At 42.2% G+C, this 22,167-nt stretch overlaps 1 protein-coding gene across 2 annotated transcripts in view; it reads left to right on the forward strand.

The window, feature by feature from the left end:
- PODXL2 (podocalyxin like 2) overlaps positions 1-22,167 on the forward strand; it is a 272,175-nt gene that overhangs the window by 200,441 nt on the left and 49,567 nt on the right. For both annotated transcript variants that reach the window (XM_078662430.1, XM_078662431.1), the window contains exons 5-6: positions 7,802-7,958; positions 21,714-21,775. In XM_078662430.1, coding sequence (XP_078518556.1) covers positions 7,802-7,958; positions 21,714-21,775 — 219 coding nt within the window. The remainder of the gene's footprint in view (positions 1-7,801; positions 7,959-21,713; positions 21,776-22,167) is intronic.

The following is a 22,167-nucleotide window of genomic DNA, read 5'->3' on the forward strand; positions in this document are numbered from 1 at the left end:
ATGTACAACAGTGTGTAACACACTGTTAGCGATTCTCAATAGGCTCGCAAATGGAGAGGCTCATGAATGTTAATGAGCCTCTCGCAATTTGCGACCCCATTGAGAATGGCAGGCCCTCCCAGGTATGGTGGCCTGCTGGGCTCAGCAGACCACCACGTCTGGGACTGCTTTTAAATAAGGCATTTTTTTTAAAGCATTTAAAAAAAAAAAATTAAACGTTTTCATTTCATTTTTTAAGGGCAGGCAGTGGTTCCTGGAACCACTTCCTGCCTTTAAAAAATATTTTCACCTGCATTTGCATACGGGAAGGGGTCCCCTGGGGACCCCTTTCTTTTTGAGAGCCCATTAACACCCTCTCAAAGAGGGTGGTAATTTCCGAGTGTTCTGCGCCCGCAATTGCGGACACAAAACATTCTTATATAGGGTTGCGCTCGCTATTAGGAAAGGAACGCCCCTTCCTAATAGCTAGTTAAAAAAAAACTATTTTGCAAGTTGCAAAAAAATGCGACTTGCAAAATAGGGTTTGTACATTCCCCGTGCTGTTTTTGCAGGCACAAATGGGTTCCCAAACCCGAGTGCGCATGCAAAAATGGTCGTACATCTGGCTCTAACAGCCTTTCTGAGCTTTCGAGAGGCCAAGGTGCCTCATTGCTGTTTTCACCCACTCCTTTGTTAACCAATCCCTGACTTACACATAGGCCTTTTTCTATGGCTCTTCTGTGCAACCAATCAAGGGCCTCTATTCTTTAGTTCCTTATATGTCTCAACCTGGTTCTTTATTTCATGCCCTGCCTGCCCGAAGAGGCATGAAACACATGCAAAGTGATGTTAGGAATGTTTGCACATAGTCTAACCACTGGCAATCACTCCAGGTAGCATTTCAACCCAGCATTGTTTTTCCCACAAGACCACCTAAGATTAGTCCCAGCCATATGCAAAGCAGCTCCGATCCTGCTTCAATAGGAACAGTCCATCCCGAACTGCAAAGGCAAGCGTTCTCCGAACCAGAACACAAGAAACCCAAGACTTAGTTGAGCCTCTTCTGAGGGGTGCAGCTAAGCTCCAGAGGGACACCCTGATCTAGAGAGCTTCAGTGAGCACCTCTCACCCAGTCTTTGGTCTCAGGACAAATAGCTGAGCCTGCACAAAGCCCGCCATGCCTCGTCATGCACTTGTTGCCCCATCTCAAATGAGTCCACTCAGCCTTTCATCCATTTTAGGTCAGTAAAATGAGTATCATTGAGTTGGGTAACAATAAACATCTGTTATTCAGCATCAAAATGCCTATGGGTGAATGCTCGCTTTACAAATACAGGTTATGTTCAGTGGTGGCTCCTCTGCTAAGGCGTAGGAGAGCCGCCCTACTTATTTTTCTGTGAGGAGTGGTTTGCACTCCCTAAGTGCGCATGAATATTTGGCCAGCCCTCTTGGGCTGGCCAAGAATTCATGTGCATTTAGCATGTTCTCCACCTGGCTGTGTTGTACAGCCCGATGGAGAACATGCCCAGGCTCCCCAGCAATGCCTGAATTGCCAAACAGGCTGCTCAGACCAATCATGATGTTGCTCATGTAGCGTCGTGATTGGCTGGGAGAGTCTGCTTTCGGTGCTGCCAGTTCAGAGTAAGAGATACGAGGAGAGGCGTGCGGCGGCTGCGGCAGTGAAGGGAAGGTAAGTTTTTTTTTTCTATCCCACCCTGTTCTGAGGCAGCCGCCACTGGTTATGTTATGGCTAACCTTGACTGGTGAGGAATTAAGTTACAACCTTTCGAATACCTGAGGAATCCTGCCTGGTTTTCTGGTCGAAAAATCTAATGTTCAGGTTGTCTCCTGAAGAGAAACACTTTAAGTGTCAACAGTGCCGCCTTCTGGTCACTGGAGCACCCGGAGCCCTTCGCCACGGAACGTCCGGCTGCTGTTATTGTCCAGTGTTGTAGTACAGGCCAGTTGCTAATTGCTGCCTGGTGGGCAAATGCATTGATATTTCATGAGAGCTAAAAGTGCCAAGAGTCAATTTAGTTTGTAATGTGCCCTGTAGAAAAGTTAATGCTCACTCACTCAGTAATTTAAATGGTCATCGATAAGGACACTATAGGGCAGAAACTGTAGGACCGACCCACCACATTGAAGGAGTGCTTGTGTCTGGGAAGTTTCCTTAACGGGGAGGTTGGGACTAGATGCATTAGGGAAGAGAACGGTCATGGTTTAGCGGTTGGAAGGGGAGGTCGTACTAGTACCCTTAAGCTGCACCTATAAGACAAGACGTGAAGACAAAGAGGGACATGGGCATAGAAAACAGAGACATCCGGGTAAAGACACATTAATACAGCCACAGGGACCCAATGGACTCTAGGATAGTCAATTAACCCATAAAACAGGATTTATAAAGCACGGCAAATCACCCGTGAGGGTCTCAACGAGCTGGAGTTGCTAGCTGCTTTGTGATGATCTGTTCATTCGAAAGCCAGGTCTTGAGTCATCTCCTGAATTCCTGGAGCGATAAGACAGCCCTATGGTGCAGGGGAAGGTTGTTCCAGGCTTTGGCAGCCAAGTGAGAGAAGGAGCATCCTCCACTGTCAGATCGGCGGATCCAGAGGGGGGTGTCTGCGAGGAACAGGGAGGCAGATCGAAGGTGTGTAGTCAGTTGGTGGAAGGTCATTAGTTTGTTGATTTATGCTGGTCCTTGGTGCTGCAGGACTTTGTATGCGTGTGTCCACATCTTGAACTGGCATTTCTTCTGGATCAGGAGCCAGTGTAGCTTCTCGAGGTGGGGAGTCATGTGAGTATGTCTGGGGAGGTCGAGGATGAGTCTTGTCTCTGAGTTTTGTATTGTCTGTAGTCTCTTCAGGAGGTGTGCAATGATTCCTATGTAGAGAGTGCACCTGTAGTCGAGCCTGCTGGTGATCAGGGCCTGAGTGATGGTCCTTCTGATGTTGACTGAGAGCCACATGAAAATCCTACGGAGCATGCATAGGGTGTGGAAGCAGGCAGATGAAACTGTGTTTACCTGTTCCTGCATTGATCATTTGCTGTCCAAGATGATGCAGAGATTGCATCCGTGGTCTGTCGGGGCAGAGGAAGGGCCAAGTTTAGCAGGCCACCAAGCATCGTTCCATGGCGAGGTGTTTTTCCCAAAGATGGGGACTTCCGTCTTGTCCATGTTGAGCTTGAGACAGTTGTCCTTCATCCAGTCGGTGACATTCATCTTACATATGTGGAAGTTGGCTCTGTTGGTGGAGGGGTCTTCCGACAGGGAGAGGATGAGCTGGGTGTCGTCTGCGTAGGAGATGATGTTGAGTCCATGCGATCTGACGGTGTTGGCCAGGGGGTCATGTATGGGTTGAAAAGGGTGGGGCTGACGGATGATCCTTGTGGGACGCCGCAGTTGATCTTCGTGGGTTCTGAGGTGAATGGTGGTAGACAGAGTTATGAGGTGATCCATTTGAGGGCGCCTCCCTGGATTTCGATTTGGTGGAGTCTGTTGATCAAGATGTGAAGGGGGACGGTGTTGAAGGTGACTGACAGGTCCAGGAGGATGAGGGCTGCTGTTTCACCACGGTCCAGAAGGGCCCTGATGTCATCAGTAGCTGTGTTCAGGGCTGTCTTGGTGCTGTGGTTGGCTCAGAATCCGGATTGACACGGGTCCAGAATGTTGTAATGTTCCTGGTGTTCAGTGAGTTGCTTGTTGACTGCCTTTTCGAGAACCTTTACTGGAAAGTGGAGAAGGGAGATGGACCAGTTGTTCTTCAGTTCTGCTGGGTCAATGGATGGTATCTTGGGTAAAATTCGGCCATATTTAAGACATAATACATATTATTAGTTATGGCCTCCTTTAATATTCATTTTGTATCTCCTGACTTTTTGTACATGACCATCAACAGATTGTTCAGAAAAGCGAATCTGTTTTCTTCATCTCTAATTGTGATTTACTCTAAACCAAACACATTTTTCATTCTGAAAATTGCAGTGAGTGTCACTGACGTATCGTCAGTATCACTGACGTATCTGTTGGCGCAAAAGAGCACATTGCTGGCGTGTGTCTGAAAACAGACGCAACTCCAGCAATGTGTCCTTTCACAAGGAGCAAGCCCCATGTTTAAGGGTCTGCGTCACCCCTACGCCTGCCATAAGGCACGCGTACGGTTTTGGCGCATTGGCGTCCTAGAAGTGATGCAGTGAAACCTTATAGATTACACTGCGCCACTCCTACGACCCTTTCTTGCGGGGGAATGCCCACCCTGCATACATTTTACCTGGTGCTGGTATAATGTAGCACAGGGATTTGAGAAGTGACACATCTGCCTTGATGCGTCACTTTGTAAATATGGCGCAGCATGGCGCATTATTTACGCAGCCACTGCATCACAAAAAGTGACGCAACAGTGGCACAAAAGTGACGCAGGAGCTCATAAATAAGACCCCTCATCCTCTGGCTGAAGTTGGAACTTTGTATTTCAGGATCCCTCCAGCAACAGGTCCATGGGGCCGATTAACAGAACTAATCTGAGACAAAATCCTGAACATACTAAATTTGGTATTCACAGAAGGTAAAGTGGTAAAGTTAGGATTCCTAACTTTACTACTACTAAACTGAGACAAAATCCTAACTTTATGACTTTCGGGATTTTGGTGAATACCGAATGACGTAAAGTTAGGATTTGCCTCAGTTTAGTAGTAGTAAAGTTAGGAATCCTAACTTTACTTCTACTAAATGCCTTCTGTGAATACCAAAAGTAGTAAGTTTAGGATTTTGTCTCAGATTACTTTTGTGAATCGGGCCCCATGTGTCTAACCCCTACACTAACATCAGTATCATGTATGCCTTTCGGGTGGCTAGTTCTGTATGGTACAAGAAGTGTCAGCTTTGCACCAGTCTCCTATTCTGTTAGACCAGCTGGTGACCAATGCTTCCTTACAAAGTGTACAGGAGCTTACTGGTACTTTTCTCCCTCCTCCCTTTCACACAGAACTTACAAGGTCATCATCTCTCCCCATAGCCACATTTCGGCAGCTGTGCATATTAATGAGCTTACAGAGAATGGAAATGTTTCTTTTTCCTGAATGTGAACGCGAGCCTCAGAAAACATGACAATGCAGTGCACATTTTCTGGCCTTCAGTATTTAAATGGCTCTTGTTAGAAATGAACATCTATTTACTTGGTCGTGAACATCCATCACACATTCTAATGCACTCAGTGCACATACAGGAATCATGTTGACAAACAGCAACGTAAGTAGTAAGTCATAGTTGAAAAACGAATGAAAAATGATCTCCACATATTTCATAAAGGAGTCGACTATGATCTGGTCTTTGTTCTATTAAGGTTAAGGTCCTAAATTGCCCATTTCCTTGATATTACATTTTCAAGCAAGAGCTCAGTCTGCTGAATCCAGCCTGTGTAAGTTTAGGGAGGCTATCTGGTCGCATAATGTCTGTCCTTTTATACGATGATCAGACTGTTGCATCTGGTGGCTTAGTGGACTAATGCGTCCACTGTAGGGGCCTGTGTTCGACCTCATGGTCATAGGTTAAATTCCAGTGGGTCCACTCAGCCTTTCATCCTTCTGAGGTTGATTAAATGAGTACCATTGAGTTGGGTAACAATAGACATCTGTTATTCAGCACCAATTTGCCCAAGCGTGAGCATGCACTTTACTAATGTCTGGTGTCACTATGCTAGTAAGTCCTTTTTATTGATATGTTCATTGTATTTTAATATTTTATGTAGTTTATCTTTTACTCTTTATTTATTTTAACATGGATGTAGATTTAATGTTTTATACTTGTTTAATTTCTCATGCACTTACAAACAGGCTCTCAGCGACATTATTTGCATAGTTATAAAAAATAAAACAATGCAATGCAAAACACATATCCTTCTTACTGTAGGTATCGCAATCCATACATCTATGTAAAATGTATACACTTATATTAAGCCTATATCTGTATTCAAGTTAAAAAAAACTGTGGTCTTCAAGAAAGATTGCATATTACCCAATTTATTTTTATATAATTCTTTTTATTGAACACAAAGAGAACGGCATTTCTTGTTACAGGACAGATATTATCGCAGACATAAATAGATGGTACTGCTGTGGTAAATCAAAACGACGGGTCAGAGAGGTAGGAACTCGGGTGTAAGAGGTTCTTCCAGAGAAGGAATGGTGGGCGGGACACAAATATTCCTTCTGTATACATTCCATTTGTCCGAAATTCCAGTCCTCTTGTTGGGGCATCCCCGTGCTATATACACTGGGCCTCATTTATGAGGCCCTTGCGTGAGTTTTGCGCTTCCGATGCGTCACTTTTTGTGACGCATCGGCGGTGTAAAACATGCCTCCTGATGCGCACTATTTACAAAGTGACGCATCTAAGCAGATGCGTCACTTTGTAAACCCCTGCGCTACATTATACCTGCGTCAGGTATAATGTATGCAGAGGGGGCGTTCACCCGCAAAAAGCCTCGTAATAGTGACGCAGTGAAATGTATGAGATTTCACTGCGTCACTTTTAGGACGCTGTTGCGTCAAAATCTTGCGCCTGCCTCACAGCAGGCGTAAGACTGACGCAAGCCCTTTCACATGGGGCTTTCCCCATGTGAAAGGAAGCATTGCTGGAGTTGCGTCACTTTTGTGACACACTCCAGCAATGCGTCACTTTTGCGCCCACAGATACGTCAGAAATACTGACGTATCTGTAACTCCTTGCGATATGATGCGTCATATTATAAATATGAAGCATCAATCATGTCGCAGGGAGAGCGCAGTGAAAAGTGACGCATCGCTGTTTTCACGCAGCGATGCGTCACTTTTCATAAATGAGGCCCACTGTTTTTTCCCGAAGCATGCACCAGTCTATGTTTGCCTTCCATGAAGCTAATGTAGGCGACACTCCAGACCCTCACAGTCGGGCAATATTCCTCTTAGCCACCACATATTACCCAAATTTGTATAAAAAGAGGTACCGTCACATGTTTTGTGTGTTTTGGAACCTTGTCTCTAACCGGGATGTTGGCAGTTATTTTGGTGTCTGCTAATAGGTGCTTTATCATTCAGAGTTTTACCTGCTTACTGACTGAGACTTACTTGTGCAAGTTTACTTGGCCCCATACACTCAAGAGTTGGTCTGGCTTTTCTCCATACCCACGAATCACATTTTTCTAGACCTGCTACAGACAGCTCTCTTTCGAGAGATAACAGTGTAGAACATACTCCACAGAGCCAATCCTTGCTCAAGATTGGATGGCATTTGTGCAAACTATCAGTTGCCGTGCTCCTATTTCATGCTTTCCTCCCTTTCTATGTTTAATCCGACCACAGGAGCTTTTTGTTTTTTTTGTGGCAGATTTGTCATTCTTTGTGCTCCATTGCAAACAGAACACATTCAAACAACATATACTTTACTATATAAACCGGAGCAGAAATGTGGAAAAAATATCACTCTTTACACACTACTATTAACAAGCATTAGCAATGACAATTAGTCTTGCATGTATGTAAAGGTAAGCAAGACCGATTGTAATTACCAATGCTTGTTTTTTTTCTTAGTGCAGACTTAAACAGCAGAATCTTTATTGAAAAACGTGTTTCCTTTATTAAAAAACATACCACTGTGCACTTTTATAACAGACCAATTAAAACGTTATCACACTTGGATTAATGAGACCGTCTCAGTCAATAGAAGACTTAAACTTGGTACAAAAATGTAACTACGGTGATCCTAACCCCTTTGTCCATTTTGAATCGCTCCATGGCATGTTACACCTTGTCACTATTCTCAAACTTGTGTTTGTGTTTTGCTCAGGAGTTGTTCCGGCTTCAGAAGGGACAGCAGCTGTTGTCCATGGTGGAGGACGCCTTCACCATGAAACATGACCGGCTTCAGGAGTCCTGGGTAATTTCGCTCAGCAAACCCAATGAGAACGACAGGCATCTTCTAATGACTCTAGTTAGCGAACAGGGTGAGTTTTAAATGAATGATTCTCAAAAGTATGCTTTTACCCCGAAACACTTGGCGCTTAGAAAGACTCTATGAGTTTGGGGGAATTAAGGGGCATATGTATCATCCGTTTTTTTTAGTGGCAAACGCTGCGATTCGCAAAAAAGCAGCGTTTGCGACAAAAAATTAGGAAAATGCTATGTATGATTAAAATCGCATCGCAAAATTAAGGAATCGCTAAATTTGAGATTCCTTAATTTTGCGTAAGCATTTAAGGAATCGCAAATTGCAATTCCTTAAATGCTATGTATGAAGCACCCAAGTTGTGCGATTTCTCATTAAGAAATCACAAATTACCACCAACTTGAAGTTGGTGGTAATTTGGGATTTCTTTCACAAAAATCCACTTTTTGGCATTTGTAAAGGTGCCATGTGGCGCACATACATGCCCTTAGGGCATGTGCCATATGCGCACACATGTACATTTCAGGGGTGCATCAGGGTGTCTTTATGACACCATTGCACCCTTGAAATTATTCTCAATTTGCGATTCTCAAATTGCGAATCGCAAATTGAGAATAACTTCCCATTCATTCCTATGGGCCTCCTGGCACATAGAAATGAATGGGAAAGTATTCCTTAATTGCGATTAGCAATTTGCTTATCGCAATTAAGGAATATTAAGAAATCGCTAAAAAATTGCGATTTTTTACATACATCCCTTTTTGTAATTCTCAAATAGCGATTTCTAAAAAATCGCTAATTGAGAATCGCAAATGAGGATGTTGATACATATGGCCCTAAGCTCCTTGATACCCTCACGGGTGATTAGCCGTGCTTTACAAATCTTGTTTGATTGATTTATTAGGAAAAATAAGCATTGGCAAAGCCAATGGATCTGGCAGTGGCTCCAGCCACTTAAGCTTGCCAAAGATTTTTCAAATCATTTTATAAAGCTTTGTTGCAAAAACACAAAAAAAAAGCCACTGGTACGTGCACACGTTTCCAGATTTGCAAGTGTCTCCCTTTGAATGTTTTTATAACAAATTTACAAATACATTCAGCAATGGCCACCCATGAGCCTGCATCCATGCACATGCAGATACTGACGTCTTTGAATGGTTTTACAATAACATTTTACAAATACATTCAAAGATGGCTGCTGTTGCGTGTGCATGCACGTGTGCATGGTGTCCATTTTGGAATGGGTTGCTAGCCCATTGAAAAGCAGTGCCCAAGCAGGACGCTTGGACAGTTAAACACATTTCTTGGCGCCATTCACAGAAAAAGACAACACACACTTTCTAGCATGACTCTTTATTGAAAAGACAATGTTTTACCATCTTTTGTAATTTTTTTGGGAAACGGCCAAAAGAAAAGCACACAAACGTGGTTCCACTATGGTAATAATGAAAATGTAATGTTGATGACTTTATTAGAAGAATACGTGTGTCCTATGTCACATGGATTAAATATTTCCAGCCATGTTTTTTTCTTCTTTTTTACCCTCAATCACATTTAGTCTGTTCTGTAAAACCGTAGCAAAAGGGGGACTTTTTGATTTTTTTCCTGACAAAATTTCACTTTTGCAGTAAAACACCTATCAAAGTAAAAATCATTGTTTCCTAGTTTTTTAAAATATTTGTGTAATGGCGGACACTACTCATCGCCATGTCCCAGTATAGAGGGCTCATTTTCACACTAAATTTTGCTAGGTGGCTATTGATTATCAGTCACCTAAAATTGTGGAACAGTTAGATGAAGATAAGTCAGTTGAAGCCTCCCTCTCTGGGTTCAGGAGCTCAGAGTCTCAGTGTGAGGTGACTGCAGTGCCCTTCGACTTAAAGAGAGCAAACCTAGCACACCTCACACTGATCTGTCCTGACAGCTTCATCCATCTGCTGCCGACATCAGCTTCCCGCGCGATCCCTGCGCGGCGCGTCCCTTGACATTCATGGCTGGCTATGCCTCGTTTATGCCGGGTGGGTGAACTCACGTACGAAGTCCCTTTGACTTTGGCACAAAGAGTATGATTATTCACAGCAGATAACGAGCTGATGTGCGCTGCCTCCCGCTGCAGCCTTGCGCATTACAGTGCCGCAGAGATAGCTCAATCTGTTAGAATCACGCGTTGAACTCAGATTTGAGTAGGATGAATGGAAGCGTTCCTTTGTGTCAAAGGAGTTAAGTGTTGGCGATGCATTGTCCTTCAGGGACCTTCATCGTCTCTGCCAGAGTCGCATTTCCTATGAATCAGAAGAAAGAGATAGTGAACTCATCCTTGCTGCCATATTGCTGCTAATCCAGACCACAGCTCTAGCCACTGTATTGACTAGTCCTAGCTAAAGCTGAGTTTTAAAGGATTACTATACAATTTTAAGGACTATTTTTCAATGCTTTAGATATGACTTAGTCCATCTGACTTGACATTTTTAAATATTTAACTCAGAATTGTTATTTGAAAATTTGGTATTGTTTATGATTTTGTACTAGATGACATTTTTTAATCTATGTTTTTTCATGTTATGTGTGCTTTTATGGCCTTCGGCTGAATCAAGTTTACTTTGACTTAAGTGCTATACAATAAATATTCATTATAAGGATAGAGAATGTTTGCACAACATCTGAATTGTTTTATAGATATATAGCATATCATGTGCTACAGCAAGACAAGTTAGCAATATTTACATTTGTAGTCAGCAGCAATACAATAGTAGGGTAAATACAAGCGTTCTATATTTGTACTTAGCAATAAAAATAGACAGTGCATGAACATATAATTGGCATATACAAATAATTGATGTCAGCTGAAAGGTTTAAATGGTAATAGAGATCTATCATGTGTATAGCAGTAATATAGATACAAATATAAATAAATTTGTAGCCAGAGGCACAACTAGACTGAGGTAAGTCGAGTTTATATACCTTTGTGGCCAACAGCATGTGTGACAATAGGAAGAATATGAAAAAGTAATAAAAAAATACTCATAGTCAGAGGACACATAATACAAATATAAAGTATTGGGAACTATGGTCAAATGTCATCAACAAGGAAGATTCACAGAAAGTGGGAGCCAGAGCAGGAAATCTGCAGGAATAGAGGAGAGATCCCACTGTACTCAGAAGTTATCAGCAGATTCCATTGATCAGCAAGTCAGAGTGTGATACACTAGAGCAGGATTAATGGATGACCCTTAAACTTAGATTACAAACTTTGCAGTGAAGAAGAAAGTATTCTGTATTCCAGATCCTATGTGCCTCCCTGAGACAGTACGTTTGAAGATGGACAGTTTTTTGGAAACTGGAAGCCATATTCCCAAATCTTTTGCTGTGATTTCCTCCTGTAGTACTCCTGGAATTTATAAGTAAGCCAGGAGTGCTACAAAAGTAAGCACAGTTTTAAGTATTAATCAAAATGTGAGTCTTAAAGCTGTGTTTTACCCAGCAGTTCCAATTTTTCTGAGCTGTAAGTAAAATAATTTACATTTATGGCCTTTTATTAAAGTCATCCTGTCTTATAATTAGAGTGAAATTCAAATGTTAGATATTTTACAGACTTAAGAATGAGAGTCAGTCTGTTGCATTTTCTCGTGTTGGTGATTGGCGTGTTGCAGAGCGAAGGATAGCTTTTAGGAAAGTTAGGCAGGACTTAGGCATATCCCATACTCCAGAAATTATCAGACCCTTAATAACATATTCGAAGTTGTTATTATGGATAGGAATTTGAAGCTTCTAAGCGGCTTCTGCTGAAATTTGGCACTTTTAATGATTTTCTTAATATGGTCAAGCTAAATGGATCAATATAATATTAAGTAAGATATTTGGTAAATTGTACTATCGTATTCTAATTTCCAACAGATTGACAAGAGGGCATCCATATATTCCTTGGCAAATGATCCTTACCCACAGTTTGAGGTGTGAGTTGTGATGTCTGTTTGCAAGTTTCCAAATTGGAGCCAAAGGAGTTCTATGACACAGAGGTTGCTTTCCTGGTAAGGGAAATACTATTATGGGGTGCCACATAAGTCTGAACATCCCAGAGAACACGTGATATAAAATGATGCCAGAACCCTTTTTCTCTCCAATTCCCCTAAACTGTCTGCTAAAAAGTCATTGTCTGTAAAAAGCAGTTTACATAGTCTTGGTAGGCAATTTGACCTACTGTCACTTTTCAAAGAGTTATGGCATCTTTTTCATGAAGGCCTGCCACCTCCTTTCACTTTCACGTACTGTCTCCTCCAAATAGATTTTAAGTTATACATTACTGAAAGAGGCAATGTGGGGTAATGAAAACTTAATAATATTGTATTCTCCAAATGTCTGACCCCAGGTGAGCACTCCCAAAGTTTCAATCATATTTTTTAATCTACTTCCAGTCTCACTTTTATATACTTGTAAGTTACTGCAAAAGTGAAATTTGTGAATAGCACTTTGTAGTACGTTTTGTAGTACGACTGTAGAACTACAAATCATACTATGAAGTGAAGTTTATGAATCATGCCCAATATGTCCCCCACTCAATGTGAAATATCCCATAGATATGCACCTAAAACATAATACATAATACGGAAAATCGTCATAAATCAGCATAATATTTTCTAAAAAAACGCATAAATTGTGTTCCAAAAGGCGAGCATTTCCTTTTGGGTAAATAAACCCAAGACTATCAAACAAAAGCGTATACATCACTCTACTTCCCCAAATACCAGCTTGCCATTTCTGTCAAGTACTACCTTGTGTTACTGTTTCATGTGTACAGAATAGCGGTGATGCAAATTCGTATAACATATTTACATGGTAAAGTTGCGCATTAAATGCTAGAAGTAGGGATCAAATGCGACTGTCCTCTCAACCATCTTATTTTCATCTCCTCCAATTTTTTTGAACTGTCTATCTTTGTTCACATCTTGCCTTATTTCCACCTGTTTTCTGTCTTTTGGTCATCTATCTCCATTTCATTATTTCTATCTGTCTTTTTTTTTAGTGTCTGTTTTCCCCTTCTTTCCGATTGTTTTTCTGTGTCTTGATCCTTTTTCTCCTTTTCCATTTTTCCTTCATCTGTCTTTTCTTTCAGCCCATCTGTTATTCTTTCTTTCTTTCTTTCTGCTTTTCTGTTTTTCATTACTTGTCACTTCCTTTCTTTCCATTCATCTTTCATTATTTCCATCTGCTTTTCCGTGTTTTACATTTTCTTCCCTTCTGTTCTACTTTCCTTTGTTCAGCTACTTTTCCTTCTTTCCATGTACCAGCCTTTCTTCCGTATCTTTTGGTTTGCTCTTCTCTGCCTTCTTTCTTCCTCTTCCTTCTAGCTTGCTTCCTGCTTTCCAGTCATCTTTACTTCTTCACTTCCTTCTTTCTTTCCTTATGTTGATTTTTCCTTCTGTCTTTCACTCCTACCCTCCTTTTTCCATCCTTCCCCCTATCTTTCATTTTCACCTCCTTCCTGCATTGTTCATTTCTTCCTTTCTCTTTTCTCCTTCTCTTGCTGCCCTCTTAAGCTTTCTTCCCTTCATTTTTCCCTTCATCCTTTCTTTCATTTCTCCTTTTTCCCAAATGCCTATTCCTAGTCATCTTCCCTTTTTTCCATCTTTTGGTCTGTGCATCACCCTTCTTTCCTTTATTTCTTTGTTCTCTTTCTTCATGTCTTGCTTCCTTTTTCCCTTCCCTCAGTACATCTGTCTGCCCTTTCTAATGTCTTCTCTTCTATCTCCACTCTTTCTTCTTCCCATTACTGTTATTCCTCATTTTGCTCTCTCTGTGTGATTATTTCACTTCTTTCTTCTTTTCATTTATATCTCTTATATCTCTTTCAATCAGTCTTTTCCTCTTTTAGTGAGTCTTGGGACCTACCTAAATAAAACTTGATCATGGAATCCTTCTGCGTTTTTTACATTTATTTTTTATATTTTTTATATTTATTGCACATTTTAGATATTTACATTAAGACGCCTCCAACCCCACCCCCACCCACATGTTGAGAAAAAGTCACAGATCAAAAATAACAATATCTTGTGGTGCAACTTATACAATTAATTGAATGTAAAATAGAAAAAAATAGATCACAATTGCATTCTAATACAGTACGTTTCATAGATTTAAACCACCTTAATCAAATTTAGTGCTAAGACCGCCAAACACCCATTCAAGCGACCCAGGGTGCTTCTAAATAGAGGATTGACCCTGGTGCCCAAATTCTCAGGCCCTTCTTTTGTGCCCGATTATCCTTTGTTGCATAAAAATAGTTTTCTAGGTTATAAACCCATAATAATCGTTGCTGAAACGTTGGAGGGTATGGTCCAACCATGCCGAGGCGATACATAATCTTAAAATAGCCACAGAGACACAAAGCATGGTCTCACCAGCCCCTTCCAACTCTCCTTCTTCTGCCCCCAACAAAATCAATGACGGAATTAAAGATACCTTCAGCTTGAGTTTCGATTTAAGAAATCTAATAATTTCATTTTTCATGGGTAACAGAGATTCACATAAAGCAAACATATGTATTATATCTGCATTATATAAGAGCACCTGGGGACAGCAGGTTCCTTAACCCATTTAACAATTCTGTATGGTGTATAATATAAAAAGAAACAGGTCTTGTATAACTGTGCTTGTAGATTTGTAGACATTAAGACAGATTGTGCTAACAAAAGAGCTCTGTAGAAAAAAAAATTGATTTCACCAATTTTTCTTGCCATTTTAGGGAGTATTTTCCAAGGTCATCTTTCGTTTTGGTGTTTAATAAGTGATATATTAGTCCAATTTGGGCTCTTACTCTAATAGTTTATCTGACTATTCATTTTTGGAAAACCCGGCTGGTCTACCCCCCTTACGTTGTAAAAAAATCTCTTATTTGAAGATACTTAAAAAATTCCCTTTGATTAATATTAAATTCCATTTTAAGAACATCAAATGCTACAATACCGATAGGGGGAAAAGCACCTTTTCTATACAACCCCGCATTAAGCAGGTTTGAATATATTGATCCCTAAAAATCTCTGTTAAGTTCTTATTATTCTGGAGGGGTGTAAAAAAATGAAATCTACCTTTTTCCATCAATCTACGGACGGACGCACAAACCTAAAAAGCACCTAGAAGAGTGTTAAAACACACTCTTTTACATTAACTGAACTCAAGCTGTCACCACAGACATCCCTAGGCTTCCACCCCGATCAAAAGTTCGAAGATAGAAAGAGTGAGGTCCTTGACCACACTACTAGGCCGTTCCTGTAGTAGAATGCAACGTAGTGGCTCAGTACAAATCCTTTTCCAGTAATATTTATTACCATCTGCCTGGAGGGGTCAAGTCAGAGGCAGGGCTGACTCTAGGGCGGTGCGATTGGTGCCACCACACCAGGTTCTGACTTGGAGTGGGGGCATCATTTGTGCAAGGATATTAACATCTTAAAAGCACCTGCTGCTGCATTCCGGGCCTCCAGCAATTTCAGGCATCAATTGACTCATCATAAGGTAGCGCAGAGGGTTAAAATGCCTGCTCCTAAGAACGTATACCATGCAGATCACAAAGTGCATGTAATGTAGACAGGTCAGTGGGTTACTGCTTCTGTAAGAAAGAGCCTTTTGTTACTTGTATTTTATAAATCAAAATCCTAATGTGGAACATTGAGCTATTATCTGTCATCAAAGAGCTGTATGCAAACTGCAAGGTATATGTTAGAGCTATATGTTTTTTTGCACAGTCTTTCATTATCCTAATCTTCCCAAAAGATTTGGGTAGAAAACAATTCTTATTATTAAAGAGAACCCTAACAATGGTGTTTCGTTTTAAGTTCTGAATTTGTGCTTTTCCAGAATATGGACTCTTAAACTATATTGCCAACCTTTATCAATGAAATGTCACTCCTACACTACACCTTGTAGTCCTGTCTGATGTAACATTTCTGATACACTGATTTACACACATATGATTGTCTCTGTGCAATGTGTGCATAGTATAAAGTGCTCTGACACCTTACACTGGTATGAATGGTGTTATAAAACTAAATGAATCTGAGAGACAGTGGTTCTGGAGACTTGAGGGGCACTGTTAAAGGGTGCTACTGAGGGAATCCGTGGCAGAGGTGGCCATTGGGGAGGCACCAACAAACATTGTCGCACAGGGCATGACCAGTGCTAAAGCCGGCCCTGGTCAGAGGGCAAGGTGGAGAAGAGCCCATGTCGAACAACTGAGAAGTGGTGACCCCTGCTCAGAATTCACAGCACTTTCGGCTTCACCCTAGGCTTTTGGACATATCAGATTTACTTCCACTTGGTATTCAGCTCATCATATCTGGACCAAGATATATCCCTGCATGAGCTCTATTGCAAATAAAATAAGTGAGAGGGGTTGCTTTTGTTGATTCAGCTTTGGCTTACTAATCTAAAAATTGAAGTATGTTGAATGAATGGTGACTCCTTATGCCTGCTAATAGCTTTAGTATCATTTTTAAAAGTCTTCCCTTATGTCTGTGTCTGGCTGTTATGACACATAGAGCCATATGTCTTTTTTTTTTTTAACTCTTTTTATTGTGTTAATAAACATAAGTAGGTGGTGGTCATCACAGTCAAGGCAAATATCATTCACATGTGCGTCTTGGGCATACATAAAATACTTAGTGCAAAAACATTCAAAATATTACAGCACAATATCTTTTAAAGTGCGAGCGGGTCGTCAATTGGAACAATTCGGGGGGTTCGCAAATGTTGCCCCTATATTCATTCCAGCTGGACCATACTTCTATCCATTTCCGCGGGCATCCACTGGCCACATACTCAGTTTTTTCCTGGAGCATGCACCAATCAATATCAGTCTTCCAGGGACCCAACCTAGGAGGTCTGGTTGCCCCCCATTGCCTGGCTATGTTACGTTTGGCAATGACAAACCCCAGTGTCGCCCATAGCTTCCCGCGGGGCGGCAGATCTGTGGGTTCCCATATGTTTAGGAGGCACCTCTTTGCTTCCACTCGGAGTTCCACCCCCCACACCTCCTGCATACAACGGGTGACTCGGGCCCAGTAATCCCTAAACAGCGGGCATTCCCACAGTGTATGAAAGTATGTCCCTACCTCCCCGCATCCCCTCCTACAAAGCCCATCCTTACTCCGGCCCATGCGCTGCAGTCTAGTTTCTGAGAAGTTTGCTCGGTGCAAGATTTTCAGCTGAATCAGCCGGAGCCTTGCCGATATGGCCACCTCCTTAGGGGAGGCCAGTGCATTCCCCCATTCTTCCTCATCCATTTCCAGCCCGTCCGCTTCTCATTTCCCTTTGAGGGGGAGCAGGAGGTCTGGGGAGTTGGTAATGATTTGTTTATATGTAAGCGAGATGGCATGTTCGGGGAGGTGGCCGTGTAGGAGTCTGTCCTCCAAGGGGGAGTATGCAGGGGGTTGTGTGTCCGCGGGGATGTTCGCCTGGAAGGAGTGCCTACCCTGCAAGTATCTAAAGTATTCTGTGTGGGCCAGCTCATAAGTGCGTTGGAGTGAGGCGAAGGACACCACGCCCTCCGCGCCCCACAGGTCCCGAATGTGAGAGATGCCTATGAGGTCCCAGTTCCGGAACCCCTTGGTGCGGCTCAGCGTTCCTAACTTCTCCGAGACCCATAGGGGAGTAGCCATCGTAAGGGTGTCAGCCCATCCCAACTTTCGCTGCACAATGTGCCACAGCTGTACCGAGTGTTGCGTGGGTCCAGTGAGTTGGTATCTATCAGGCCATGTCTTCTTTTTTTAATGTCCACTCTCCCTTTCTTCCATGTATTTCTTTCTATTTCATGACTTTTTTCTTTGTCTAGTTTGTGATTCATTTCTTTCCACCGCATGCTTTATTTCTATCTTCCTCTTTCCTTCATGCTCTTTTATTCTAGCTTTTATCTTCCCCTTTCTGTCCTTCTATATTCACAAATTGTATTTCTTGCTTCCGTTCTTATCTTTCTTCCGTTATTTTCTTTTCCTAGATTTAGGCTTTCCATCTTTCTTTCTTTCTCTCGATCCTTAGCTTCTTTTCTTCATATGTTTCTTCATCTTTTTTATCGTTCTGTTTTTCTTTCCATCTTTGTTTCCATCTTTGCTCTTTCTGCCCTTCTTTCTATTATCTTTACACATTTTTCTCTTCTTCTTATATAGACCTCTTTCATGTTTTCTCCTTTCATCTTTTTTAATCGTTTCTCTCATATTTTCTTTCTTTGATCCTTTCGTTTTCCTTCCCATTTTCATCCTTTTGCTTGTACTTCATTTCGTCCTGTGTTTCACCTTTTCTTTCATCTTTACTACTTTTCATCTTTTCTTTCTTTCATCCTTTGGTTTGACTTTTCTTTTGCCATTAACTTCTTTCTTTCACCTTTACTCCTTTCACATTTTTTTAATCCTAAAACCTTTCATCTTTCTCCCATCCTTTCATTTATCATTCATCTCTTTTGTACTTTCATTCCTTTGCCCATTCGTTGATCCTTTCTCGCATTCATCTTTTCTTCCTACCTATTTATCACTTCCTTCTATCTCCCACTCTTACTCCCTCTATTTGTAACTTCATTTTCTTGCTCATGTTCGTTATTTCCTTACTTCCTCCTGTCCCTCCCTTCTTGATATTGCTTTTCACTTCTTTGGTGCCCTGCAGCCCCCAACATTCAGATCTTTAATTCTCCCACAGTCTTATTCATGATCATCTGTTTTGAGCCTGCATCTCTGATCAAAGATTTAAAATGACACAGGACTGCCAGAGCAAGCTCAGTGGGCCCAGCGCTGACCCCAGCTGTTGGAGCTGGGACTGGCCTTGCCTATGTGCTGTGTGTCTGAAGGTATGCAGCACTGCTGCTGTCGTTGAAGTGCCTCCTAGCACTTTTCAAAGTTACTTTTCAAGTTACTAGGAGTCAGCTGGAGCTGGAAGAGCCAATGAGGATGAGGTGATGTAGAGGTGGCAATGTAGCACCTTATCATACAATTCCACGAACATTCAAAGGACATTGACCTGTAATTGGTGTTAATATTATTTAATTTGGTGGAGAGACCAAGAACACCCGGGTCACAACCATGGTCCTATGTAAGATGAGAAAGACTTGGACATTTGCTGTCATGGCTTGTAGTCTTCTAGGATAGAATTGATACTAAAGTGGTATTCAGGTTGGATAGCAATTGCTAATTTAATTATGTTTTTGAGTAATGGTAGTTGTGTGATGGGTTGTTTTTACTTTTTCAGTAGTGGGGGATCATTTCAATTTTGATTGCACTGTGAAAAAGAATATGTGCAAGGAATGCATTGGTTGTGGTGAGGAGCGTGATTGCTTTTCTGGAGAAGGGTTTAGTAGAGGACACACATAGGGGCATATTTACAAGCCCCTATCGCCATGGGGACGTCACTTTTAAAGATGTTGTGGTGGCGATACCGGCTTTGCCTTATTTACAAGGCAGTGTTAAGCCACTTAACGTGGCTTAACGCTGCCTTGTAAATTAGGCCCCCTTTCATGCTACGCTTAGTATGAAAAGGGAGGGCAATGGGTGTTGCTGTGGGCGTTCCACTGCAACACCCATTGATTTTGACACTGACCATTTTTTACAAGTGTGGCATAAATATGGGGCAGCGCCAAAATTAAGACCAGGGAAAACCTGGTCTTACCCTGGCAAAACGAGGAGAAATGTTTAATTTCTCCTCGTTTTTTTCTGTTTCCATGTGTGCTTCGTTGTGCAGCACACGGAACACCTTGATTGTTTATGTGCAGGTTGGTGTCCCTTCCTGCACATAAAGAATCATAAAAAATAAGTTTTGCAACTTCTATGTGTGCTGCATTCAGCAACAAAAATAGAATTTTCAAATCACCATTCCAGATTGTTTATCCCTTCCTGCACATAAACAATCACTCCCCTCAACGCAGGCACCCTTGCACTATGGTGCAAGGGGGCCTGTGTTGGCGTTCGCCAGCTAAATTTTGCGAATATGACTCGTTACAACACGAGTCATTACATCGCGTGCCATTACAACACGGTCGTTACAACGACTGCGTTGTTACCACGTAAAGCCATTACTACGCAAGTCATTACATCGACTTGCAGTAGATGGCGCACTGACATTAAAAATGTATACTTTACTTTTCCAACTCCAGCCTACATAACAGTAGGGAATGTGTTGGAATAGTAAACTATACCATTTCTAATGTTAGCACGCCATCTACTGCAAGTCGATGTAATGTCTTGCGTAGTAATGGCTTTGCGTGGTAACAACGCGGTCGTTGGTGCAGCCCTGCATTTCTAAAGTGACAGCGTGTTGTTAGCCTTCTTGGCGTAATGACACGCTTCGCCACTTTCCTTGTTAATATGCACCTCAGTATGGTGGGAAAAGTGAAATTGACTTTCGAGATGACACTGACTAAATGCAGGAGGAGTTTACATCGTCTTTGGTATCAGTCGTGATTGCCATGAAGATGCGTTCATGCAGAGTGTTCCAGTGCAAGTCTCTGAAGGAGCCATACTGCGGTTTGGTGGGTTTGACTGACACTGGTTGACGGATGGTGTTGGTGGAGCGGTGATCGGGATTGCATCATGATCTGATCAATCCAGGATCATTAGAAAGACTGCATGCATGTGAAGACCAGACTAACCCCCGCCCCCGCTGTGCTAGGGGCGGGGGGGGCTGAGCTCGTCATGAGCCACGGCGCTCCGGTACTCATGACGAGCTGAGCTCGTCATGAACGCGCCCGTTTAATGGAACGCTCAGCACAGCAGGGGAATCAGCCCAGCGTGCGAGCGTTCCATTAAACGGGCGCGGTCATGACGAGCTCAGCTCGTCATGAGCACCGGAGCGCCGTGGCTCATGGCGAGCTGAGCTCCTCATGAGCACAGGAGGGGTTAACAATGTAGACTTTGGTCTGGGTTGGTTCAATGGGCTGGGATGGGATGTTCATGTTGTTGAGAAGGTTGACAAATTTTTTTGTCAATAGCTTGCTGGAGGTATTGTTTGAGAGTTTAAAGTCCAAGATAACCTTGTTGTTCCTTTAGATGCTGAGCGAGATGCTGTGCTTTCCTCAATGTAAATTTTGCTCCGTTCAGATATGCAGATCGGCGGACCGGTGGTGATCTGGGAAGTTAAGTGCGGAACGTGACTAGTGAATAGTTATAGCGTTTACAGGAGTCAGTACCTGTCCAGTACCAGGAGATTGACATGCCAAGGCAGGAGGGAAAAACCAATCACAATTAATTGTTCCAACAGGAAGCCCTAAAATGCATTTAAGCTCGGGAGTCCCGATTCCCAAAAGTAATCTGGACAAAATCCTAACTTAAAGACTTTTTGGTATTCACAAAGGGCATTTAGGAGAAGTAAAGTTAGGATTCCTAACTTTACTACTCCTAAATGCATGATCTGAGACAAAATCCTAACTTTACGACTTTCGGTATTCACAAAGGGCATTTAGGAGAAGTAAAGTTAGGATTCCTAACTTTACTACTCCTAAATGCATGATCTGAGACAAAATCCTAACTTTACGACTTTCGGTATTCACAAAGGGCATTTAGGAGAAGTAAAGTTAGGATTCCTAACTTTACTACTTCTAAATGCCCTTTGTGAATAACGAAAGTCGTAAAGTTAGGATTTTGTCTTAGATTACTTTTGTGAATCGGGCCCAGGGTCCGAATACCATACCGTGGGCCCAGGCTTGGCCTGTTGCTTATGACCTTTTTTAACCTTTATAAGTGTGCATACTTTCCAGCTGAACAAAATTGTTATTATATATGCCTCAGGTACAGTAACATCTGTCCAGTTGCAGATTTTCTCATGCATTTTACCTTCTTTTCTCTCATAGGGGTTGTTCCTGTTAAAGATGTTCTCACGGCCCTGGGAGACATTAGAAGAAACTTAGCAGAGGTAAGAAACCTACCTACTAACGCAAGCAGTTAGAGGAAATAGAACTTACAGGACGAGAATGAGGATGTGTGATGAAAACTGATACTCCTCATAGGTAATAACCCATTAGTCAATGTTCTTACATGCAGAAACAGGTGAACCAGCTGTAGTGGCTCTTCTGCTAAGGCGGAGGAGTGTCGCCCCACTGCTCGCACAGCAGTGTAAAAAAAAGTGCGCAGGACTGCTTGGACGGCCGCCTCGAGCGGCCAAGCAGTCCAGCGCACTTTACATGTTCCTTACCAGGCTGCATTACTCAGCCTGGTTAGAAACATGCACACCCTCCCAGGTCCCGTCTGAGCACCGAGCTATGGCTCTCAGACCAATCAAAACGCTGCATTGCAGAATTGTGATTG

The sequence above is a fragment of the Lissotriton helveticus genome, chromosome 9 (assembly GCF_964261635.1).
Source record: "Lissotriton helveticus chromosome 9, aLisHel1.1, whole genome shotgun sequence".
NCBI classification, from domain to species: Eukaryota; Metazoa; Chordata; class Amphibia; order Caudata; family Salamandridae; genus Lissotriton; species Lissotriton helveticus.